At 38.9% G+C, this 26,866-nt stretch overlaps 1 protein-coding gene across 4 annotated transcripts in view; it reads right to left on the minus strand.

Annotated features, from left to right (window-relative positions):
- Positions 1-26,866, minus strand: part of diaph2 (diaphanous-related formin 2) — a 206,663-nt gene that overhangs the window by 68,373 nt on the left and 111,424 nt on the right. For all 4 annotated transcript variants that reach the window (XM_060885395.1, XM_060885394.1, XM_060885393.1 and 1 more), the window contains 3 exons: positions 22,739-22,833; positions 7,749-7,850; positions 5,365-5,604 (listed from right to left, as the gene is read on the minus strand). In XM_060885395.1, coding sequence (XP_060741378.1) covers positions 5,365-5,604; positions 7,749-7,850; positions 22,739-22,833 — 437 coding nt within the window. The remainder of the gene's footprint in view (positions 1-5,364; positions 5,605-7,748; positions 7,851-22,738; positions 22,834-26,866) is intronic.

Here is a 26,866-nt window from a genome sequence, read left to right on the forward strand (position 1 = left end):
AAAACCACTCTTCACCCACGAATCTTCATGGATCATCAGAAACCGTGACATATCAGCACCACGGAGTAGGTGAGCTAAAGAAGCCTGGCTGAGCATTAGTAGTAGTTAGGGTTAAACAATGAATGGTGAACTAATTTTGGGTTCTTCTTCCACCCCTCTGCTTCACCAGTCTCTCTAGACTGAATGCAGCCAGATTTTCTCCATCTGCCAGCCAAGCGCCGCTCCTGGGTTGATGCCTCACTCTTCACACCCACTCATCCCGAGCATGAATCATGGCACCACTGCACCTTCTGCCCTTCTGTTGTCCACACTCTGCACTGCTGCCTTTACTTGTGACCCTTAATAAAAGAGCTATAAATTTTCTATCTGCTTCCCTTGTTCTTGCATCCCACCTCGCAGCACAAGTCATGTATAGGAATCAAAAACGAGCCAAATCAAATTTAACAACAACAGCAAAAAGAAATATTTTTTGTCCAAAATAAATGAATTAACTAATGAAATCTTTTTAAAATTAATTAAGTAATTCATATGAAGATTCAGTGTCATCTGGTACTCAGGTCTTGATTCAGCACTTCTTTCTCCAGCATAATTAAGCAACCAAATCTGCAATATGACATTGTCCAAAGCACTATTGTACACTTAAAGATTGTGGTACCTCACATATTGCACATTTCAACAAAAAAAAAATTCAGAGTTGGCCTATATCAGAACAGCCTTACATCGCTCCAAAATAAAATCATATTTCTGCACAAAATAAATGAGTTTTTAAAATGTGCGCCATTGTTCCATAATGCTAATGCAGACCAGACAATGGGCAGAGAGCAAAATAATCTCTAGGGCTCTCAACAAAATAATTTATATTAAAAATAATTTGTATGTTTGCATGTTCTTCTGTTTATCATTTTTCATTACAGTATATTATAAGGAAATTTTTTCTGAAAATCCCAAAATACAGGCATTATATGGAAATGCTATAAAGATCTTTTTATTGGATCTTTTATATTATAAAATTAATACCTACTTTTTTATAGTGGGGCCTTTAACTGATTGTCAAGAAATTAATTTTTCTGATCTTTCTGGAAATTAATAAAACACTGAAGAAAGAAAGAAAGAAAGAAAGAAAGAAAGAAAGAAAGAAAGAAAGAAAGAAAGAAAGAAAGAAAGAAAGAAAATAAAGGCAGCTACAATAGAAAACAGCTACATTGGTTTCCACTACTGTCAGCCAAAAGAAGTGGACTGGACAACTGAGGATTTAAAAACACAGGCAATGTTTCTAATTGTTAACTGCCCAGTTTATGTGTGGTACGGTGTATGTGAAGTGTAAAAAAATGGTGAAGACAGCACTTCCACAACATTCAAGGTAAAGGTGGGCCTGTTCCTGCACAGATTTGGTCAATAATTTTTAATGCCTGAATACAAAAAGACCTTTCAGGTAAAATAAATCTTAGTTCCTAACATATATCAGTGACAGCTGTATGGGAAATATACTGAGTTAAAGTGATCAAAGCATTTTTGATTCACCATGATATGCAAACTGACCTATTCAAGATGCTTCCAATATTATAGTTTCTGAATTTCTCAATGAATAATGAAAACATATTTCCTTTTTTATGTATCCGAGCCTGGTCCAGCAGACTTCTGTGAGTTATCCTCACATCAGCCATAGTTGGACAGAGTACTTGGTCTTTGGGGGAGGGGGGGAGTCTTCCTTGCCGCTACGTTGTTCTGCACCTCAAAGCGAGCATAGAAGTCGTTCAGTGCAACTGGGAGGGAGGCATCACTGTCACAGGCAGGTAGGGTTGGGAACCGAGAACAGGTTCTTATTCAGAACTGCTTATGTTTTTTAACAGGAACCGGAACCGCGCGGAATTTTTTAGTTTCGGTTCCAAGCGCGGTTCCGATGCGATGACGGGCAAAGCGCTGGGAGCGGTCACTTTAAATAGCCATGTCTTACCTCATGATTATTAATTGTTTTACAGTCACGCAACCTAATATAACACAGCTTGCCACAGAAATCAGTCACTCGCGCTGCTGTGCTGAGGTACGCTTTGTGTTAAATATGTCTAAAAAAAAAGTCTAAAGTGTGGATTAATTTCCAAAGCTACAACAAGGAAGCAAATCTACCCCATCATAAAAAAAAAAAAAAATAAAAAAAAACATTTTCCAAAAATAAATGTTGTAGTACATCTATGAGGACATCAGTGATGTGTGTTCTGAGTTTGGTGACAGTACAGTGCATTACAGTAAAGCTATTGATTTTTTATATTATGAAAAATCATAAAAAATAAACAAAAACACATTTATCCCAAATAAGTGTTGTAGTACAACACTCAGGACATCAGTGATGTGTGATCTGAGTTTGGTGACAGTACAGTGTATTACAGTAAGGTTATTGACTGTTTTTTGTTTTCGCTTTTCGGGTTTTGCACTTTGCTGACGGTCTCTTGGAATCTGTCTCTTAGGTGTTCGCACATAGTGACTTATGTATTTTGTCCAACATGGAGGAAAGCTGATATTGAGGAAACTTGGGTTGTAGCTGCATTGTAGCTGCCTCTCTACATTACTACAATAAAAAAAGAGGCGTTATTTGTGTAATAAGAGTGTTTAGGTCAGGAGCTATTGACTCGGGAAATTTGAACCTGTGAATATGGAGCCAACTTTACTTAAGTCCCTCTGAGAGGGTTTTCTCCACAGCTGGAGATACAATAAACCAGGAAAGGTCTCGTCTTCTACCAGAGAAAGCAGACATGTTAATTTTTCTTCAGAAAAATTGCTAAGTTGTAATTCTGAATGTTAAATTTGATGTTGGATTTATTTAAATTTAAATTGATATGAATTGAAATGCTCTGTTTAAAATATTTAAAGAGTGATTAATAAACACAAATGGAATTGTTTAAGTATTGTGCATTATTTTTCACATTTCTTTTATTATGGAATCGGAATCAGAACCAGGAATCGTAAGGCAGAACTGGAACCGGAATCGGAACCGTAAAATTCCTTTTGATACCCAACCCTACAGGCAGGAGATGCTGTCTTGTAGTTCCTGATCACCTGGATACACTGGCACATGCACCGGGTGTCTCTGTTGTCCAGGAAGTGGCTGTGGATTGCCTGGGCATGTGTGTGCTTTGCTTCTGGCTTGGGACAGTTTGGCCCTTGCTGTTCTTAGAGCAGCCTTCTCCCCTGCTCTGAAGACTAAGTCTATAGATTTCAGCAGCACATGCACCAGTCATCTACAGCTTCTGATTGGAGCGTTTGCTGATGGTCTTGTAGATGGTCACATAAATGCACTTGCCAATGTCGCTGGTCACTGATGCCGTGTATTCTAAGTTGACGAAATCACCGTTGGTTGCATCCTCCCTGAAGGAGGAGGAGCAGAGGTGGCTCCTGCTGGCCAGGTTTTCACCTGCTTTGTGTTACCGGCCTGTATGTTTGCCATATATATTTTTTAATATTTTCTTTTGCTTTGTGGTGGAGGATTTATCCCACACTCCCTCCCTTTCTGAGTTTCTGGACATGGGTCTGGCCCCGGCTTGTCCGGGGTTGTCGCTCGGTGCTTCTGCTCTGCTGGGGACGTCATTCAGCTTATTACTTATTCGTTAGTATTTTCAAAAGTGTTGTCAATGAAATTTTTTCATTTGGGTTTGACATCAAAAGACTAATATGGGATGATTAGTAAGCTTTTATTTCCTGATATTTACATCTTGATGTGTTAAGCAAATTAAAACCTAGAACCTTTTGTTTGAACCCACACATTTTTTTTTTTTTCACAAATCATAAATACTGGATGGAATGACTGACAGGTGTGTCTTGTGGCCCACATGTGCCCTACTATATTGATGGTTTTAGAGAATTAAATGTCTAATCTTTGTTTGAACTAGGGATGAGCGAGTACAGCATTATCTGTATCTGTATCTGTAAACCATATGAATTATCTGTATCTGTACTCGGAGTGGGTGGGGCATAACCTTGTCTTGAAATGGGCGGGGCTTTAACCGGTATGTTATTTTAAGCATGCAATTGATATGGGTTGATCAGAAATTGTTATATTTATTGCTGATTAGAAAAATATTTACAGGACAGCATCAGGATTGAGCTTCAGATCAATGGTTTTGATCACGATAGCAAACGAACTATATTACAGAACAAGTTTTGCAACAATGAAAACAAAACAATGCAGTGCAATTATGAAGTAAAATGTAATGAACAACATAACTTTCTTTTTTAACTTTTAATTTTTTTATGATCAGTATGATTTTTTTATTTTTTTGGTTCTTTTTTATTTCCACACCAGGTGTGTGTGTGAGTGTGTGTGAGTGTGTGTGAAGCTTAATAATTAATTTGTAATATTTATAACACTAGCTTACTACCTTTAGGTTTTTATGAAAAACAGCAAAAACGTGTCAGACACTCAGTGTCTGGTTACTGGTTAGAGACAGCTGAAGGTTTAAAAAAGAAAAAAATCTCCGACAGGCAGAGACGCAATGCAAGTCGCATTCTACCAAGCAAGCACCACGTCTGAACGAACCCACGTTTACCAGAACTCTACTGGTTAGTAAGTACGTATTATTAACGTTACAACCCGAAGTAAAAAGCTGAAGCTGTATGTGTGTAGGGGAGGGGCGCTGTGACTAGCCTATCACAGAACGCTGACACAATCAGCTACCCAATGATGATTTTCATTCAATCCGAGCACAGATATTGACTCGTATTACTCGTATAATACTCGTACTCGGCAGAAGTGCTTTATCCGTACCGGATACTCGTTTCAGCCGAGTATCCGGCTCATCTCTAGTTTGAACCCTAGGCTTCCCCAGTGAATACCAGAGTGTTGACAAGGGGAGAAAAGCAAGTCAAAAAGCTGAAAAAAGAGCAAAAAACAGTCAGAGCTATTGTACAAGCCAGTAGAACAATTTAGAGTGCAGTGAAAACGAAAGACACCACTTGTCTATTAACAAATGGACAAGAAAAAATAAAAAAACAAAAATTTCTGAACTGAAGGGACCTTAAAGGGAAAAAGAAGCAAGAGATGAGATAATTATAAAACCAGGTCAACAAGCTCTTCAAAAGCTTATGCATGATCTCCAGCTCCAGCCAGCTAATCAGCTCAGAGTTCAGAGCTGCCATTTTTAATAGAGAAACCATGTAAAATCTGTTCAACGCTGTGTTTTTTCAAAAATACAATTTTTGGTCAGGTAAAGTCAAAATTCTAAATGTTATATTGTTCCGCTATAAGTCAAGCAGGTTTTAAAGCTTTGTGTGAGACTAGCCATTGGAAGGACATTTTGGATCTTTATTAGAAAGTGTAAATTAAACTATGAGTGTATAGAAAGTAAACAGAAATACAAATTTATTGTGTGGTACCTTGCAGAGGAAGCTGATGTTAAATCCAAAAGTTTGCGCATTTCTGGTGCCAGCATTCATGTAGTTTCCCACAAGCAGTACCAATTCCAGAAACTTGCACAAGCCCTCACTCTTCTTTACTTCCTCACATGCAAAAGTGACATTCATGATGTCAGGACGGATATTGTTTACTTGCTCCTCAAATGTCAGCTTGAACAGAATTCCAGTCAGACGAGGGCGCAATAGTTTCACTGAGCTCATCTACAAATGAAAGAAAATGACATTTGAAAGATGTAACTTCATCATCTTGTTATAATCTCTATACATCCATATTTTGCACATACTGGGTCATTAAGCCCATATCATTAAGTGAATATCTAAAAAAAAAAAAATCCTAATCTGTCAGTTCTCTGTAATAATAATAATAATAATAATAGAGAGAAGATGAGTGAGAGTGGAGATTACCTGAGAGCCATTACCAGGGTTGTGTGTAAATTTTCTGAAATAATATTTAAGAGGGGGCCCCAAAAATTCCCAAAATTGAAATGTGACATTTGAACATGCATTGGGTCAAATTACAATCAAGACAATGATGTTGTTTTTTGACATTAGCAGACTTATCTACGCAAAATGATCTGAAAAATTCCCAGGCAAGTGGTGCACACAGAACTGGATTTTGCAATGTGATGATGAGCCTTAATGTGAGATTTGACATGGCATGCTTATTATTATTATTATTTTTTTCTAGATACATCCAGAACCACTGGTCTTTAAAAAATTGCTCTAGCATGCTTATTGCTTTGGCAGCAGATTTTCATTCATTCATTCATTCATTTTCTACCGCTTATCCGAACTACCTCGAGTCACGGGGAGCCTGTGCCTATCTCAGGTGTCATCGGGCATCAAGGCAGGATACACCCTGGACGGAGTGCCAACCCATCACAGGGCACACACACACTCTCATTCATTCACACAATCACACACTAGGAACAATTTTCCAGAGATGCCAATCAACCTACCATGCATGTCTTTGGACCGGGGGAGGAAACCGGAGTACCCGGAGGAAACCCCCGAGGCACAGGGAGAACATGCAAACTCCACACACACAAGGTGGAGGCGGGAATCGAACCCCGACCCTGGAGGTGTGAGGCGAACGTGCTAACCACTAAGCCACCGTGCCCCCGGCAGCAGATTTATTAAGCGAAATTGATTAATCAATTAATTAGTACAATCTGCCATGTGGAATGAAGAACAAGAACTGCCAAAATTACATTGATGAAATCAACCTTGATGAGATAAATACTTGCTATTTTATTTGTATGCAGGGATGCTTTAATACAGCTCTTTTGCATGACTTGCACACAGATTTGCATGGCTGTTGATGCCAGATTTGCTGGTTTGAGTATTTCATAAACAGTTGAGAATTTAACACATAGCAGTCTCTACTGTTTACACAAATGGTGCAAAAAAAAACAAACAAACAAACAAACAGAGGATCTGCAATGTTGAATCTGAAACATTGATGTGGAAAATAAGAGGGGAATGACACTACATCATATACTGTAATTCTCATGATATTTTCAAGAGCATAAAACCAATTTTAATCCAGAAGAACTGCTATTTGATTGAAACACATTCAGTGTTTAGTTACTGGATAAACTATTTACAGGATGTAAATAAAAGGTTCAGAATAAAATAGTATACTATAGAGTACATACTCTATAGTATTTAGAGTACATACTCTATAGTATTTAGTAAGAAGCTAAATAATGTGAAAATAATACTTTTAAATACCTTAAAAACATAGATTTTACTGTGTAAAATGTAAAGTAAGAAGAAGCAAAATCTAATCAAAATCAAATCTAAATCATCTTAACATAAAAAATCTAGATTGTGCCATGCTGTTTATTATTCATCAAAATCACAGCTTCTGTCAGTCAGAATGAGACTTTTATAACAGTTTATATTCTTGGACTTATATTACAATGTCTTTTTATGTATTGAGTATCACTTATCCCACAGACACTGAGCCTGGAACTCTTCTGCACTCTTTCTTCCTGTCTTCCCAATAAAATCCATAACTAACTCATTCATTCTTTTCTTTTTACTCTTGATTTCTCTGCCCTCTCTGTATCTGCATCTCCAATTCAAATCCTTCACATATAAGAGGAATTAATGTGAAATCAAGTTAGTGTGAGTGTTAGTGAGATGGGGTGGTGTTGAAAAATTCAATGTGCACTGTAGCAAAATTTAATCTTTGTGCAGAAAAGAGTTATATTGGATGAGATAATCAATGTCTAGGAAAAAAGAATAAGGTAAAAAAAACAAAAAAAAAAAAACTGAAAGGCGTAATCAAACAGTAAGTGAAGCGTGTGCTTGTGTTGTGCACCGCCTTCAATACATACCACAATGCCGAACTGCTCTGATTCGCCGAGTTCTTCGTACTCACTCTTCAGCTCAGCCAGAGAATTCAGTTCCTTCTGTTCAGGAAGATTCTTGATAAGGTTCTGTATACAGAAACAGCAATCATTAGGCATGAAAGGTGCACAGAAAGTCACATAGTTCTAATCTACCAAAACAGAAGGGAAAATATATGACTAATCTACATCAAAAATATGTCCAAAAAACCCAATATTTTATATGAAAGGACGGGGCTACAGAATCTGTTCACTCATATATTAGATCTCTAAAACTGATTTCCCTATTACTCCTACCACATCCTCACTATACAAAGAAAGATGCTTCAAGTATCAACACCACAGTGAATTGCCTTAAAGAGAGGAATGTGTCTTCATAATAGATTTAGCTATCTTGGCACAGACAAAATAAATTTTGTCGAGATGTACTCATTACCATAAAGCTTAACTGGAATCATTAAGGGCAATGACAGTGAGGGAGCCAGTGAGGAAAAGTGAGGAAAGGTTTTTCAGCAAAATGTTTATATTTCTTTACAATTATCCCTAGGAGTACACACCAGGTCAGACAAAACATGAAAACTTCCCGTCTGGGTGAAAACTGCCAAAGTTTGCCACCAAAACTCCTCTAACCCTTTGAAGCATGGAGTCCACAAGGCCTCAGAAGGTGTGCTGTGATATCAACCGCTAAAACGTTAGCAGCAGTCCCAATGTGGCCCTTGTTAAAGGCACTCATTATTACACTTGCATTAGATTTTATCTTTTGTGAGTAAAATGTCAGAAGCATAAATTAAGCATAGCATAACACTATTTAGTTTTGCTTAACTTTGCAGAACTAGCAAGATTAAGGGATGTGTGTTAGGGGAGATGTTTTGTATTTATTTTTATTTACCACAACCCATACAGTCCTAAGTCATATAGAAATATTCATCAGAAACGCATCCCAAAGCAGGATGAGTCAATCAGCTCTCTCCCAGCTTCTAGACACAATATGTACCTGGGGAGTCAGTGGGTCCTGCCAAGATAATCATTAAGCCAACTGGGTTCTACCAGCTGGTAATGGTACCTGCATGCTGTTACTCATTATTCTTACTCTTGACTTGATTACCTGTCAGTCAACATTCAGGGACAAAAAATAGATCTGAACCATAATACAGTGACTGCAAACTCATATCCTTAGTCAAACAATGAAAAACAGTTCAAGGAATTAATACCTTTGGTTTATTTGTTACTTGCTTTCGTTTAGTTTCACATTATATGTAATTACATGAGCCAGTACCAAAAAATCTAAGGGGCTTTTTACACCTGGTCACTTCATGCGTTTTCTGTGATCGGATAGCTATCCGCTTGTAAAAAGACCATGCCTAAATGCCCTCCGAAACGTTTTCGAGACGGATATAAATCCGATCGTTCAAACCACTTCAGGAGGAAACCACTTTTTTAAGTCTCGTTGGGGCTTAAAATGCACTGCTGCTGCCAGCAAAAATGCAGCAAAGAGTAAACAAGTTTTTTCGCAACAAGTTTTTTCGACTTCTTTTTGATTGCATTCTGAAAACCGCATACACCAAAGCGTGTTCCATTTCAATTACCCCGGAAATGAAGTAAAATATATTTGCATTTTGGGCATCAGTAGAAAGATGACGCATTTATGTGGCCTAATGTAAATGGAACAGTTTTAAAAAAATCAGATCATCAGATCAGAGAAAACACATGAAGTGACCAGCTGTAAAAAGTCCCTAAATATTACCTGATGTACAAAAGGCAGCATTATATTTGATTTGACAAAACATACACATGATGGTTCGGTAAACATTTTGGTACCACTTTGAACTTTGCTAGTACTAAGCTGGTTCAATTACATTTTAGAAACACACTGGCACTCTCAACCTGGTTCACAGCAAAGGCCTTGGTATGATGATGTTTGGCATACTTTCTAACACACATGCCTAAACACAAAACAAAGTAACTGATCCCACTGATGTGCAGATGAGAGCCACAGTGTAGCTGCCCATTGGTATCCATAAAAGAGACACAGAGAGTTTCCGACGGGTGCTTCTTTCTTTATTTCGCTCGCGAAGTGCGCCATTAAACTGTAGTTTGCGTAGCACCGTGAAACTACACAAAGAAACAACATAACAAATAAATACGACTCATATACAAAAAAAATACAATAAATAAAGTTCACGTTTTCAGAGAAACATATAAAATATAAATGATAAAGTGGATGAAGACAATATGAAATGATTAATTAACAAAAAGAGCTCAATGATTAACATGTACATGCTAACAGGCTCATAGGACTTTGAAATAAACTATAACACGTAACATATGTTGACATCACATATCTCGCTCCGCTTTACCAAAGGGAACTAAATGAAATTAAGCAAAATTTAGTCTCTGCTCACTGGAAAACACATGTATGCACATGGACTGTACATGAACATAAATCTTCGCTCCTCCCTCTCCGCTGATCTAATTTCCTTTTGCGTTACTCTCCCTACTGCATAACCTAACAAAAAAAACACGCTGAAACATGTAACTTCCTCAAGAAAAATTTTAAGTGACACATTTCTTGTATTCCTTGCGAGTTCTCTTTATGACAAATGGCCCAAAACAATCCATGCCGCAGAATGTGAAGGGAGCAGATACTTCAACACGTTCTTTGGGAAGTTCTGCCAGTCGCTGTTCTTCTGTTGGTCGTCTACAGTAAGTTTTCGGCATTGCACACACTTGTGTATCAGCTTAGCAACTGACTTACTGCCTCCAATGATCCAAAATCCATTCATTCTAAGCTCCATTTGAGTTTGGTTTCGACCCTGATGACAAACTTTGGTGTGGTAATGTGACAGAATTAGATTGGTGATTTAACTCTCCATTGGGAGAACCACCGGATGTTTTAGTTCTGGACTGAGTGATGACCTTTTCAGTCTTCCGCCTACACGAAGAAGACCTTTGTCGAAAATAGGATCTAGGTGGTATAATGCATAATGTATAATGACTTGGAAGAAAGTTCCCCTTCTCAATCATTCTTGTTTCTTTGGAGAATGCTTCCTGCTGCACAAGCTTAATCACTGCTTCAGCAGCCTTCTGACGCTCCTCGACAGTCACATGATCGCTGGAGAATTTCTGTTTTGATCCCAGCCTTTTTATCCTTGCAACAACCTTTAGAAGCATTGACCAAGAAGAAAATCGGCTGAAACGACTAAGAATGTTCGTACTGTTGCTGATTGTGGTCACAAATGTTTGGACTGATTTAACTTCAGGGTCACCAACAAGCAGGTTGACAGATGTGTACGGTGTTGGACTTACGTCTTGTTCCCACAGAAATTTGGGTCCTGATAACCAATTCGATGAAGAGATGTCAGAGGCGTGAAGCCCTCTAGAGGCGTGATCAGCTGGGTTTTCTGTTGTATTAACATAATGCCAGTAACTCAGATCCGTAATGTCTCTTATGAGCTGCACACGGTTAGCAACAAATACATGAAACCTTCGTGCTTCATTATTAATGTATGCCAGAACAACCTGTGAATCTGTCCAGAAGAACTCTTGGTCAATCTTCATGTCAAGCTCTGTTTTCAGCATGACACTCATTCTTGTAGACACGACAGCTGCTGCAAGTTCCAATCTCGGTATACTTGTGATTTTTGTAGGTGCAACTCTGGACTTTGCCATCACCAAACTGCAATGCACTTCATTCTTGTCATTTTTGAAACGGAGATAAGAGCAAACTCCATATCCGGCATTACTTGCATCGGAGAAATAGTGCAGTTCCAATCTGATGATTTTATTGAAAGCAGTTGGGTGATAACATATTGGTATGGCAACTTCCTTAAGCCTTTGAAGACCATTTTTCCAATCCTCCCACCGTGAACATAATTCATCTGGAAGCTGATCATCCCATCCTATGCCTCTTCTACACAATTCTTGCAGGATACACTTTCCCCGCAGAATGAATGGTGAAGCAAACCCTAGTGGGTCGTACAGGGAAGCAATGACATAAGATACCACGGCGAGTTGATGGCTGATCTTTAAAGTTGATGTTGAATCTGAAAGTGTCATCTTTTGTTGACCACAGAATTCCAAGTACACGTCCTGTTGGTGTCGCTTCAAGGTTTAAGTCAAGGGGCGTAGATGTGATATCCCTTTCTGATGGGTCTATGCAGCAAAGAACATCTTCCTTATTTGAGTTGAATTTATGAAGCCGTAAGCCTCCACATTTACACAATATTTGAGCATCAACGATCAGTTCTTTGGCTTCATTGACAGAACGAACACTGGTCAAACCATCGTCTACATAGAAGTTCTTTTCAACAAACACTGAGGCTGATGGGTGTTTGGCTTTGTGCTGCTGTGCCAGGTACTTTAAACCCAAATTTGCGCACCCAGGAGATGATGTAGCGCCGAAGAGATGGACTGCCATGCGATAGTCTTGAGGCTCTTTCTCTAAGTCTCCTCCCTCCCACCATAGAAACCTTAGAAAATTGTGTTCGTCTGGAGGGACAAGAAACTGATGAAACATCCTTTCTATGTCACAAGTGACTGCCACTAGTTCCTTTCTGAAGCGACATAGAACTGCCACTAAAGAGTTAATTAGGTCAGGTCCAGTCAGAAGAGTGTCATTTAGAGATATACCACGAAACTTAGCTGAACAATCAAACACAACCCTCAGCTTATCTGGTTTCTGAGGGTGGTACACCCCATGGTGTGGAATGTACCATACAGTCTCTCCTTCAGGTATCTCTGGGGCTAGTTCAGCATCACCTTTGTTAATGATCTCCTCCATAAAGGCCTTGTAATGATCAGAGTATTGCTTGTTAGACTTGAGCCTTCTCTTCAAATGCTGCAAACGGGCCTCTGCTAGCTGCTTGTTATTTGGCAGTGAGGGTTGGCCATTACACTTGAAAGGGAGAGGAAGTTCATAATGTCCATTATCCTTCTGTTTGATATTGGCACTAAGATGCTGTATGAAACGAACATCCTCTTGGGACACAGTTTTATCCTAAAAACCTTTCTCGTTGAAATCAGACTCTAGGATCTTCAAAACATCGTTGGGTAATGGGACTGGTATTTCTTTCACCGCAACTCTATGAACGAATCTCTGATTTCCCTGTCTAGGTGTGGATTAGAAAGGCCTATGATACTCCAGCCAAGTTCAGTTCTTTGTGCAAATGGTTCATTTTCATCACCTATTATGACTTCGAGGGGGGCTAGAGCTGATGAGCAGTCATATCCAATTAAAAGTCCAACTTCACAGTACTGAAGAGGTGGCAATTGATTGGCCAGATGTCTGAGGTGAGGCCATTGCAGTGCTGTCTTTTTTGTTGGGATATAAGACTTGTCAACAGGAATGAAGTCTCTAGTATATGCTTGGTGTAGTTGAATGGAGTTTGTTGCTTGAAGCCCTCGAATTTGCAGCCCACGAACCCTTTTACTTGCAGTGATGGTGTCAACAGCTGTCATAGTGCTGAGTCTAAGTTGCACTGGTTGAGTGATTGCATTTAAGTCATCAAGAAGTTCTTCCAAAATGAATGATGAATCACTCTGCGTGTCCAGTAGAGCATAAGTAAGGACTTCTCTTTGTGGCTCTTCCACTGTAGAAATGAGGACTGGCACGATACTGGAAGTAGCACAAGAATTTTGTGTGAGTACATGGGCCATGACTTTGTGAACTTCCTGACTTGCTTGAACTTCTGTGGAAGTTTTCCTTGATGCTTTCAAAGGCACTTTATCTCTTTCTTCATGCAAGCAGGTAGGGTGATTTCGGCCACATGTTCCACATTTGCAATCTTTAACAATATGAACTTTCCTGAGACACCCGAAGCAGAGGTGATTTTCTTGAACGAAAGTTTTCTTGTCTTCAATGGTTCTTTCTGCAAATGTAGAACATTGAGCAATGTTGTGTTTTTCATCTTTACAGATGAAGCAAGTCACCTTTGGCTTAAAGCTGGATGTTTCAAGCCTTTTAGAGCTGAAATCTTTCACATCAGCCTTTGTACTGAGAGCCTTAGCTCGCTTGGGAAACCTTTCATCTACATTTTTCAGATTCATGAAGACTGGGGAAGTGATGGGGTTGCATGCTATTCTGGTTTCCTTTTGCATGAACTCTGTAAAGTGTTTGAAACTTGGATAATCGCATGATGCATCAAGCTTTTCCACCACAATTCGATTCCACTTGCGTAGAATCCATTCGGGAAGTTTCTTTAGCAGCTTGTGGTTTTCTTCACAGTCATTTAGAATGGCTAGTCCTTTAACGTGAGGAATTGCCTCGATACATCCTTGAAGGAAGTCTGTGAAGTCTCGTAGAGCGAGAGGGTCATTTCCCCCAATTTTGGGCCATCTCATCAACTTGTCTCGAAAAGCCCTTTGCAGTATGAATGGATTCCCATATCTATCTTGCAAGACCTTCCAGGCACCTTGGTATGCGTCCTCAGAATTTCTGTAAAAATATCCCTCCACCGCTTTGCGAGCTTCTCCAACAAGGTAGTTCTTAAGATAGAACATCTTTTCACCAGGTGGGAGGGGCTTTCGATCAATAAGGGCCATGAAGGACATTTTCCAATCTATGAATTTCAAGGGATCGCCAGCAAAGATGGTGGGTTCAGGAACAGGCAGTCGATGTGTGCTTAGTGAATCTGCTATCGCTTGAGCAAGAGCAACATTATCTTGAGATGGCTGGGCTTTATGCTCTTCACAGACTGCTTGCTGGGGTAAGAACAATTCAGCTTCCGGGTTTAGCCGAAATGTGGGTTCTGTCCTGTGACAGCCAATGTGAGTGCTAGTGTCTAGTTCTTCATTATTGCCTTGAATGATGCCTTCGAGATCGTTATACACCTTGACACGAGCTGCTGCTACCTTTACGTCTTTGTCTACTTGCAACTGATGTAACTGTTTTGTTTCCTCTTCTAGCTTTAGCTGCATTTCGATCTCCCTTTTTTTTATTTCTGCAAGCATTTTAGTTTCACAAAGCTTCCAATCACTCTCCATCTTATCAAGCTTCAATTGTTGATCATGGATTTCTTGCATAGCTTTAGCTTGTTCTCGTTTTGCTGCAAGTTCTGCCTCTGCATCAGCTCGTTTACTTGAGATTGTGGAAGAAGTCTTTGATTGATTACAGGATCCATGTGATGACTCTGAAGTGACTGTGTTTGTTACTGTAAATCCAAAGATAGATCCATACTCATCTTTATTTAGCAATTGTCTCACTCTTTCCTTCACAAGTACTTCGTTATAATCTTCATCTATTGTATCCAGCCGTTTACTCACAAGATCACTGATCTCAGCGGTCAGTGCAGCACAAGCATCCATAAAGATTGACAATGTCTGGAGATGTAGCATTGTTACGCAGTATTGGTTCATAGTGCTGATAGACTGAGTTTTGCCTGCTTTGAATGTCTTGCAGTATTCTTTCAAGATTCTCACGTGAACAGAACATTTTCAGTCTAGATCTAGTCTCTTTTGCAGTCTCCTTCCAAAAGTTATAAGCCTTATAGAAAGCTTTCTCTTGCTTCTTGGCTTCCTGTTCACGCATCTCTAGACCTTTCTCTGTCAAGCTTCTTTCACGTGAACTTGATCTGATCTGCTGCACAGGTGGGTTGCTTATTTGTACTGCTGGGAGTGACATCTCACATATTTGTTCGACAATTCGTACAACAGTATCTTCCACGGCCTCCTCTGCATTCACAGCTTCCATTATCGGGGAGAAAACAGTTCAGGTAACTGAATGTAATATGATCTTAAACTCTCTTATAACTCAAATTCTCGCTGCATCTGCGACGTAGAAACGACAATTACCCCCATCTGCCGTGCGTTGCTTTTTAAGGGTCTCCAATGACGTCACGACACTCAGCCGCTTGACTCGAAGAATGGCCATGCTTTAGAGTTGCAATCTCGTGAAGACGACGACAGCAGCGACGTAACGGATGCGTGGTTCCTTTAAGCGTCGAGTTTCACTGTAGCTGCCCATTGGTATCCATAAAAGAGACACAGAGAGTTTCCGACGGGTGCTTCTTTCTTTATTTCGCTCGCGAAGTGCGCCATTAAACTGTAGTTTGCGTAGCACCGTGAAACTACACAAAGAAACAACATAAATAAATACGACTCATATACAAAAAAAATACAATAAATAAAGTTCACGTTTGCAGAGAAACATATAAAATATAAATGATAAAGTGGATGAAGACAATATGAAATGATTAACAAAAAGAGCTCAATGATTAACATGTACATGCTAACAGGCTCATAGGACTTTGAAATAAACTACAACACGTAACATATGTCGACATCACATACCTCGCTCCGCTTTACCAAAGGGAACTAAGATGAAATTAAGCAAAATTTTGTCTCTGCTCACTGGAAAACACATATATGCACATGGACTGTACATGAACATAAATCTTCGCTCCTCCCTCTCCGCTGATCTAATTACCTGATCTGCATAACCTAACAAAAAACACGCTGAAACATGTAACTTCCTCAAGAAAAATTTAAAGTGACAATACAGGGTATCAATACAGGGGTGGGACCCATTTGGGGTCCCCCAACTTTTCCTAAGTTGCAGAGAAGAACACAGCAGAGTCCTGTGGAATATCAAACTTCTTTATTCAATACACTTGCAAGTGGGAAGTCAGTCTGTCCCGACCTAAGTCTGAACAGAGTGAGTTAGTTGGATGTTGAGGTAGTGGACTATTTATACATTGAGGTAGACAAAAGGTTTGTGAGTATGTGTGTGTGGAAATGTGTGTGTGTGTGTGGGGAAATGTGTGTGTGTGTGTGTGTGACTTCCTCTTATCTTGTCGTAGCACAGGCAGTGCAACGGTCTTATCGTTAGTCTCCATTATTTCCACATGCCTGCAGCCTGCAATGTTCTTGTTTCTTCTACTTAGTGTGCGACTGGAAACAGTTCAGTTCCCCTTTGTTATCTTTGCTGTTCCTAGTTTTCGAGTGTGTAAGTGTATTAGTACCGAATGTTCAATGCTCATTTTTTGTTATTCACAACATTTTCTATTACAACTGCTAATGCATTTCAAATTGTATAATTATGTTGGCTTTGTAGAAGCCAACATTCTGAAATCCGTTATAAACTTATTATTATTATTATTATTATTATTATTATTATTATTATTATGTTGGCTTTGTAGAAGCCAACATTCTGAAATCCGTTATAAGCTTATTATTATTATTATTATGTTGGCTTTGTAGAAGCCAACATTCTGATTTCCTTTATAAGCTTATTATTATTATTATTATTATTATTATTATTATTATTATTATATTTTCTTCTTAGACAAAAATGTGATGGAACGTCCCATAGACTTGAATGGGGAATTCCTAAAATTCCTCTAAGCTCTCACACACGCAGCGTGCGCAGAGCTCAGGCACGGCTTCTCTCCTGTGTTCTATGCAGTATAATAACATGTAGAATCCCATAATGACTGCAGTATTGACATGAAATGTCCAAACCCTCAGTAGCCACTTTTTGCCAAAAGTATTGGCACCCCACTGGGTATTCTGGTGACGTATTCCGCCCCCAAAATAAGCGAAATAAAAAAATTTGCACAACATGGACATGTGACATATCAAAACACTCAGCACAATGAGGGGAACTGCCTCATGGGTATTCGGATCACGTCACATGCTCATGTCCACTTGCCTCCAAAAGTATTGGCACCCTAGCGGTCCAGTAGCTTTCACAATCTTTCTGTCCACTTGCCTCCAAAAGTAACACTGACCCTTATGTCCACTCGCCTCCAAAAAGCACCGGCCTTTGCGAATACTTGCACCGTCAAAGCCAACATCAAAGGTTGTCTCGACGAACTTTACAAATCTAGTTGTTAAACTGTATTTATAAATCTGACTGGTGACTTATTAACATGACACTGACATATTTAGCCTCAATCCAATTAGGTTGCCAGAAGGATCCTCTTCTCAATTTCAGGTCCAAAGACAAAGCTCTATACTGTACATCTAGAGGCAGCCCTAAGAGATCCATCAATGGTGTACAAAAGTGAGATAGAGGACCACTTCATTCATAACAACAACAACGACTTATTACAGTTATTCTAATTCTTAGTTTTCATCATGATGATATGGTCAATGGATGGTTCTTTTTTTAACAGCGCATTCAGTACAGTTTGCGTGACTGAGCAATCTGCACGTAACAATACGCTGAACAGATGCTGCTTTTAAATTAACATTTCTTTATTTATTTATTCATTCATTCATTCATTCATTTATTTATGAAACAAAAGATTATTATTATTTTTTTTTTTTTTTTTTGCCAGATTAAGCTACATTTTATTAATAGCATAAATGCAGGCTTTACTCCCTTTCAGACTCTGCCTGGAATGTCACCATTTCTGTCAACTTCCCAAATAGGCGAATGCACATACTGTACACAAACACAAATGAAATTTGCTCAGCCTGAGCAATGACTGGGTATCAGCTATTAGCCACATCTTTTCAAATAAGCTTTTTTATTGAAATATGTGCCTGGAAAAAATGCATTTAAAACACATATTTAGAGTATGTAGTTAATATTTGCATTATTAATGACTTATGCCTATCTCATATACCCGTGACCCACCAGATCTATGGATGTCTAGCAGAGGGTGGTCACTCTGTGCTCTTCTGAAGTCATCTCTTTAGATTTGTCAACCTTTAGATACATGTTGTTGACTCTACACCAGGCAGTTAGCTTTTGCACCTCCTTTCTGTATGCTGACTCATCCTTTTTACTGAACATCTGAGGGATGATTGTATTAAATGCTGAATTGAAGTCTATGAACGGCATTCGGACATATGAATCTTTATTGTCCAGATGGGTCAGGGCAAACTGCAGGGGGTTCAGTGAAGATGGGAGAGTCTTGATGTGCCTCATGACAAGCCTCTCAAAGCACTTCATTGCACAGTTATTGAGGCAAGACACTGTAGACTTCTTTGACATGGGGACAAATGTGGTTGTCTTAAGGCAAATCGCTACTCAGTTAAAAGGTGAAGATGTCAGTTCTGAACATTCACTGAGCACTCTACCAAGAATGTTGTCTGGTCCAGCAGACTTCTGTGGGTTCTTCTTACATCAGCCATGGTTTGACATAGTACCTGGTCATTGGTAGAGGGGGAGTCTTCTTTGCCGCTATGTTGTTCTGTGCCTTCTGTAGAAGCCATTCAGCGCAACTGTGAGAGAGGCGTCATTAACACAAGTAGGTGAAGTTGTCCTGTAGTTTGCGATTGCCTTGGTGCCCTGTCACATGCACCAGGTTGTCTCTGCTGTCCAGGAAGTGGCTGTGGATTCTCTTGGCATGTGCATGCTTTGCCTCTCGGATGGCTCCAGACAGTTTGGCTCCATGAACATGTTCCAATCAGTGCACTCAAAACAGTCCTGGTGCTGCCAAGGACTGGAGGCCTGGTCTACGTAGCAAGCCAAGGTTGCAAATTTCTCAAGAACATCATCATCATGCAGGTTTGTTTTTGTATGAACACCACTGTCTCTGGTGTCCATGTTTATGCACTATTTTGTATCTGGAGTGGCCACTGTGTGCTACTGCTGCACCGCTATCTTGGATGAATTATCCGGTATGGATGTCTTCGTCGACTATATCTATGCATTTAACACAGTCATCCCTGACATACTGGTAAATAAACTGAAGAACATCTCTCTCCCACTGGATTAAGGACTTCCTGACCAACCACCACCAACTGGTTAGGTAAGGCACCTCAGGTGCCCCACAAGGCTGTGCGCTGGGTCCATTTCTCTATACCCGTTACACCCATGACCGCAGCACAACTTATCCTAGCAACACCATCATAAAATTTGAAGATGACATGACAGTGGGGGTGATTAACTTAGCACTTAAAATCATCAGCTCCTCTCTGCCTTCCTGACAGGAACTTCATACTGTACATCACACTGCCATAAGGGCAGCAAACATCCTAAAGGGGCCTTCTCATCTTGTAAATCATTATTTAAATTGCTGCTGTTTTTACAGCTGAAATTACAGATTGTATGCACCCAAATTCCACTCCAAGATACACATCATTAGGTAATACGTTGAGAACTCTAAATGAATAACCTTGATTAATTGTTAGTATGGAAATGGCAGCAGGACATCAAGGACTGTCACCAAACAAAGTGTATATGTGACCGTAATTACCATTTAAAGCAACCATTTGGTTTATAACATCTATAACAATACCAAGCTGAGGTACATATTTAAAGACATCGGGCTAAATGACAATGTATGACCAAACAATTTGGGAGTTCTTACACTCAATAAACATTTAAAGTGAAACCCCATTTAAACTACAAAGAGGAAAAGCAGTATAAAATGTTTGACCAGGATTTGTACTGCGTTCTTCTTGACTCCGATGTACCTAAAGTACTTCATGTTTTTTGTCACCGCTACACTGGAATAAACTTCTTCTTCATTAAGATCTTCACTCTAATTGTTTTATTTTCTTACACTGGCAAGCCACCCAGCAAGAGATTTCCAAAAAGGGAAAGGCAAGAAAAACAGATTTTCTTTTAAACTTAAACTAAAATCAAGAAAAGAAAACTTTAAGGTTAGGTTAGAACAAAGAGTAGAAGAAGATACATTTCTGTTTAGATTCTAACGGGAACTAAATAATCGCAATGCAGTCTGGTGACAGAGCTGTATTTGAAATGTTTTTTCTAAAGTAATGTTTATAGGTTTCTAAAATAACTGAAACTTGTTGTGTGGTAGTTATAATTCTGTTAGGAATTTAAAGTAACTGAATCAGCCCGACACAGGGTGTGGCAGCTGAATCATAACTAAATAGTTTATAAAGAAACTGAAACTGATCATAGTGTAGACAGCCAGTTTAAAATAACAACCTGAGAAAGTGTGGTTTTGTCCGACATTCTGTGACACTGTTTTAAACTTATGTTCTAAGCCCAAAGTACTGTAGCTATGTAGATATGTTTTGTCCAATGTACTGTGACAATGTTACATTTTAACCTATTTGTGCTACATTTTAAACTATTTGTGAGTTGTGAGTGTTATTGTATTTGAACCTTGTGGCCTGACAAAGTGTGGTTTTCTCCGAAGCAATGAGTTCAAAAGCCTGACATATTGTGGCTGTTTTATTCATTTGCATCATTACATTGTCCAATTGGAGGAAGCAAAGGTCGTTTATAAATTTTTGATAAAAAATGGCACAACTGATAAAACCACCAGTAAGATATCTGTATGTGGTGTAACAAAGTTCCTGAAATGCTGGATTTAAATGAGGATAGTGATGAGAGATTTTCATTCAGTCCTTTTGTACAGAGATGTACAGAGATGTACTCAAGATTTTCTATGGCACCAATTTACTCTATGTAATTCCGGGATTAAACAAAAAAAAAAAAACCCTCAAAAACTAGGTTTTGTTGCTTGTGGTAAAGACCAAGAAAGAGAGAGTAATGAACGGCACAATGTATCTGAACATTTTGTAGCGACAGGTCTCACTCAACCAGCAATGACAAGTCAGCATGCACTCAGCAGGCAACTGCAGCAGTGGTAGCAGAACAAATAGAATGGCAGCCTGTTCCATTCAACCTCCAGGAGAAGAGCAGCTGGCAGAGTGGGGCCAAGCACCACACAAAGTAAGGTGGGCTATATAGCCAGAGCTAAAATGTTGTTCTTTGCTGTCCTCTTTTCTAGAGAGTCTGTAAAGCTGGTACAATCCTAAAAAAGTTGGGGGACCAATGCCTGGCCAACTGTCCAACAGGCTCATGCTGACGGTCTTCTCATCATCACCTTGTTCTCGCCACCTTTACAGTATTGTCCGCCAGTGCTTACCCTCAAGGGCAGACAACCCTGCCATTCAGCCTGAAGCTCCATGCTTCATCCTGCACTTCCCTATGTTATGTATATGCTTTTTTTCTTATTATTTTGCTCACCTCCTCTTCATATTTTCTGTTTTTTTTTTCCTAAAGAAAATAAACAGCTTGCACTAGTTTTCACCCACTCTATTGTCCTATGTCTGGGCTCGCTCCTTAACATGACACTCTACATATATACAGTATAGTACTGGCATGGAGTAGGTGTCATCACGTTCTCAACTATTGAGAGCATTTGGGGTGGGCCTAAGACTGCTGCAGGGTTCACAAGCATGGGAACAGAAAAATGGAGAAAGGTACCAAAGTCTTAATTGGACATTTTTATTTTAAATATCATCCACACTGTGAAGTTAATAGAACCAAAGTTATTTCTACCCTCTGCAAAGTTGAATATTCTTAAAGAAAACATTGTGACAGACAGCAAAGATGAGCCATCAACTAAACTTATTTATTAACTATTTATAAAAAATTCTAATTCCTGCCCCTAGAAGAACTTTTTCAAACAGAGGTCTGCATATAAACAGCTGTATAAAGGTCACTGTGGAGGCGGGGTTGTGAATGGAGGCTGGCGCCAAGAAAGGTGAGTAGTAAGGATCTGCATCTGTGCAGCATTGTTCAAACCTATATTTTGCATTGAGCTGGAGAAAGGATAAGGTGGTGAGACACGAATGCTGCAGGATAGCGAGAACTAAGCAATGTTTTGTGTGTCCATGCATGCAAATAAATCTCTTCATTCCTGCCCAAACTAAGGAAAATGCTACAGCCATCAAAGTCTGGGGTTACAAAGATGTAAAATAAGAGAAGGAATGTTGATCTTATTGATCAACACTTTTATAGAGTAAAGAAAGGGGAAATTACAACATTTACAATTGCCACAAAACCAACAAAGATAAATGCAACGAAGAGAAATAGTGGTTAGAGGGTCCGGAAGGCTCTGAGAATTGATCTTGCCTGAAAAACCAAGCTGTCTCCCAGAACACCTATTATGAGCAAGCGAATGAAGCCACTGTTGTCAAATAAAGCAAAACTTGGGCCCTTCTGTTGAAGCTATAAGCATGTACATAATAATTATATGTAAATAAACATTCAAAGGCATGCATTCTTACAAATACATGCACAAATTTGCACAATACACACATACCTGTATTAATGCATCACTAAGCTTCTCCTCATCCACCTCCAAGACCGCATCCCTTATTTCACCATAAGGAATTCGGAATGATCCAAGAAAAATGGCTGTTTGGAGAAAAAAAATAATTTAATCATTAAATAAAATAATTTATTTAGTTGGTATCTTAATTGCTCCTTCTTTTGGCCTGCTGGAAAAAAAAACATTTTCCAATCCAGTTCATACAAAATCCAGTGGAATAAGTAGAATAAGTATATAAATATTTTACTGTGTAACTATGAAAAAAGCCAATTCATTGATGGATTACCTAACCTAGGTTTATAAACTGCCATTTTGTTATAGTACCTTTTGATTTTATTACATCACTCAGCCTTTTTGAGTTTTATCAGCCTTTAAGAGTTTATCAGTGTAGCTCATCTTGACTTGACCATATTTTTCCACTTGTTCTTGTAATAACATTCTAGATTTAGCAAACTTTAATGACATCGCCTGTGCAGACCCAGATTTGATAATAGATTTTAGTAATCTTTCCTCCAAATTAATTTATAGCATTATATTATATATATTATTATATTATTATACCTATTTCTAATAAATGTGAGTGACTTCTCTGGCTGACCTAATTTCCTTCAAAGAATTTGTGTCTTTTTTTTCCTACAAGACCACATGAGGAAAAACTATTTTATCTTGAGCATACACAGAACCTTACTAAGTCTCAAGGTACAGAAAAACAGAGCAAAAATGCAGCCATGCTTTACAAAGTCATAAAAGGGTCAGCAGGAATGTTACATCCTGTCATTGTGCAGGTGGGAAGGGATGTAAGGGTTTAGTACCAGAGGAAGAAGTGAAATACAGTAACAGTTCATTGACAGTGACTGAAAAAAGGACAAATTTAATCTTCTCTCTCACCAAGTCCTATGGGGCCATTAAGCTTGTGGGAGTGTTGGATGTCTCTACACTCTTTCAAACAAGCTGTGATATTTGCAGAAAAGAATTTCACTGTTTGGTATTGTATATCTGACAAAACAAATACTTTTGTTTTAGATAGTGCTTTCGGTGCAGACACAAGTGGCAGCCTGTCCAGTAGCTCAAGATCAATAAAGTAAGTAATTAAGTAAGTAAGTAAGTAATCAATCAATTATGTAATGAAAGGCCAATATCATCATGATTCCTTATGTGTAATGGAAAATTTTACAAGATGTTCTGACGTATAACTTTGTGTGTACCTTCTAGAGATTGTTTATAACTAGAGGTTGCTTGTGTGAACAATTAGAAGGACAGAATGTGCTTGAGATGAGGTGGTGAGACTCAAGGCCTACAGTGTGAGCTTAGTCAGGCCTTAGCAAGGTTGCCAGACTGATCAGAATTTGTAATGTAGCCAATGACTGAGTTTTTTTGCTTTGTCTCTGCAGTGTGAACAATGTTTATAGAAAATAGGTGTCTTGTTTGCAAGGTTTCGGAAAACCAGTCACCAATAGCTGACTAGCTCAGCATAGAGACTCTCTGGCATGAAAAGCAGGTCAAAGGGAACGAAGCCACCAAAAAGAGAAAATATAAATAAAAATAAAAACATGCTTTCTAACACAGAGACTGCCAACAGTGAAATACTGAACACTGAAATATTCATGTGCAACAGTAAATCTAAAAACAAACCCAGTAAATGCACTGAAGTTTAATCACTGCACCCAATGTGAATGTTATAAAAATTAATTATGGTCCTGAGTCTGTGTCATAGTTGTTGTAGTGTATGCCTGAATGTGCGTTTTAGCCTGAGAAAGTTAAATTCATTAAAAATTGCATTAATGCAAACTAAGAAAGTTGGTGAATTAGACAGCATTTAATATGTGGAAATCAGAAGCAGAAATAAGGTCAAGGCAAACTAATCTAAAGCAATTATCCACACAAAATACACAGAATGCAGCTCAAGGCTCACAAAACCTCCAGTGTCTTTCAGGCAATCCTGACCTGGATGGACCACCTTCTTGACCATGTCTGGAGGCAGCTAAAGCACATCCAACAACTGCTGGCCTATGGTCCACTAGCAGTGCTAGCAGTGAGACATCCGCTCTACCCACGTATGCCTAGGCAGGAGGGTCCGTTCACACCATCAGTCGCAGCATGCCCGCACCAACAAGAAAAGCATAGGCTTAAGCCAGATTCATCTATAAGTGGCAATCATCTTCTGGCATTAATGATGAGGATGTTCTAGTCCTGGAATGATTTGATAATAAAGCACAAGTTTACAGCGCGATCAAAAAGCCCATAGTGGAAGTAGCAGAACCTGTTGGTGAACCGATGTTAGTACACCACCTGTCAAAAATGAAGGACATTGAGTTGGCTCACGATCATCTCCCCGATTCGAGCGAGATCGGAGGAGAGAAGTTTGCCATGGAGTTGAGCAATTCTGCAGGGAATTCCACCCCAATTCACATGAATTGAGGTGCCTGCCAGGATGAAAATTAGAGGGTGATATCACCCAAATCAGGTACAACTGATCTGATGGACATTTGTGTGCATGACAATAAAAGATATTCCCCTTACAGTAATTTCATAACTCAACTTCAAGACTTATGTGTCAAAGCCTTCCCTGAGAAAATGGACATGGCTAAAACATACAAGCGAACAAGACAGGGATAACAGTTTCCCTCATAGAAATGCTTTTTGAGTGGACTGAACCCAGAAATATCTGACAAAGTGAAAAGCCTATGCATCACATGGGACACAAGGAATTTGAAATTGGGAACAAACACAATCTGCAGACCTACTGTAATTACAACTCTGTATGGATTGAAAGTGTCTACAAATCAGAAAATTGAGTTTCAAGGCATTAAGTCTAACCCCAGACTATGTGTGAAACCCAACATCACTGTAGTTAGTTCAGTAAGCCAAGCTCTTATAGATAAGGCCAGCACTGTTACTAACCCTACTGTACATACACACCATACATGAACATGCATGATCTGCACTGCACAGCTCACATATATATGGAGACACCATAAACAAGAATGGTCTGAGAAGTGGAGAGAAGCTGTTAATGTAAAAATTTGTATTAGTAAGATCACAGGTGTACTATAAAAGTATATATTTCTAGTACATGAAAGGACAAAGAAAAATCACCCATATGCAATAAAAGTCTTACACAATTATCAAAGTTTGTAGACAAGAAATGGAAGATTTAACATTCAGTGGTGGCCAAAGTGTGTAAAAACTCATGATTGTAAACCTAACTTTTGTTTTCCACTGAATCTTACAGCAGAAATATGAAAGCTTATACCTGGACCTTATACCTAATGCCAATGGCAAGCACAGGTGTATTATAAGTTATTCATGGATGTATTATAAGAAATTCCCCAAATCCAACCAGGAAGCAAGTATTTTTCCATAGAATGCTTGGCAAATGCATTTTTCAATGTACCGGTTCATTCAGATTTTGGTTTGTGTTATATTTTAATGGAAATTATATTATGAATCTTCAACCATATGAAGCTTGAAAACTGCAATTTGTACAGCAACATGTAAAAATCTTGTGGCATATGAAATCAGAACAAAGTAAAAGCATGCAACAAAACTGCGTTGCAGCTGTATAGAACATTCTAAAACCAAAGACAAAGAAACAGCTTATGTCCGAACATGTGCTCATAAAAATAATGTTTTATAGCCAATTATGCTATCCACAAGGCTCCTCTCAGTTCAATAGTTTGTGGGAAGATTCTATGCACTTATTTGGACACCTGAAGCAGAAAAGAAATTTGTAGATTTGAAGCTAGCCTTACAAACCACACCCACATTAGGTATCCCATATCCAAACCATTCACTCAGAGAGTAGACTTCAATATTATTGCAAGATCATGGTACGACTGGTAACCTATTTTCCAGCTAAACTGGATCCAGTGTTTAAGAGCTGTATCAGCTGCCAAAAAAACAGTGAATGCTTCTAGAGATATTTTAGGGTACAGTGAACTTGCCCTTTAAGTTCCAAGTGCAGCATCACTACTTCTTAAACAAAAAACAAACTTACATGACAGCAGCCACATGGTAGAGATACAATGCAGTTCTACTTTAAAAGTAAATGTAAAAGGTGAAACGCAGTACTAAACAATAGCTGATGGAGAACAGCCCAATTGTGTAGCAGTTGTAAAT

Source organism: Tachysurus vachellii, chromosome 13 (assembly GCF_030014155.1).
Source record: "Tachysurus vachellii isolate PV-2020 chromosome 13, HZAU_Pvac_v1, whole genome shotgun sequence".
NCBI classification, from domain to species: Eukaryota; Metazoa; Chordata; class Actinopteri; order Siluriformes; family Bagridae; genus Tachysurus; species Tachysurus vachellii.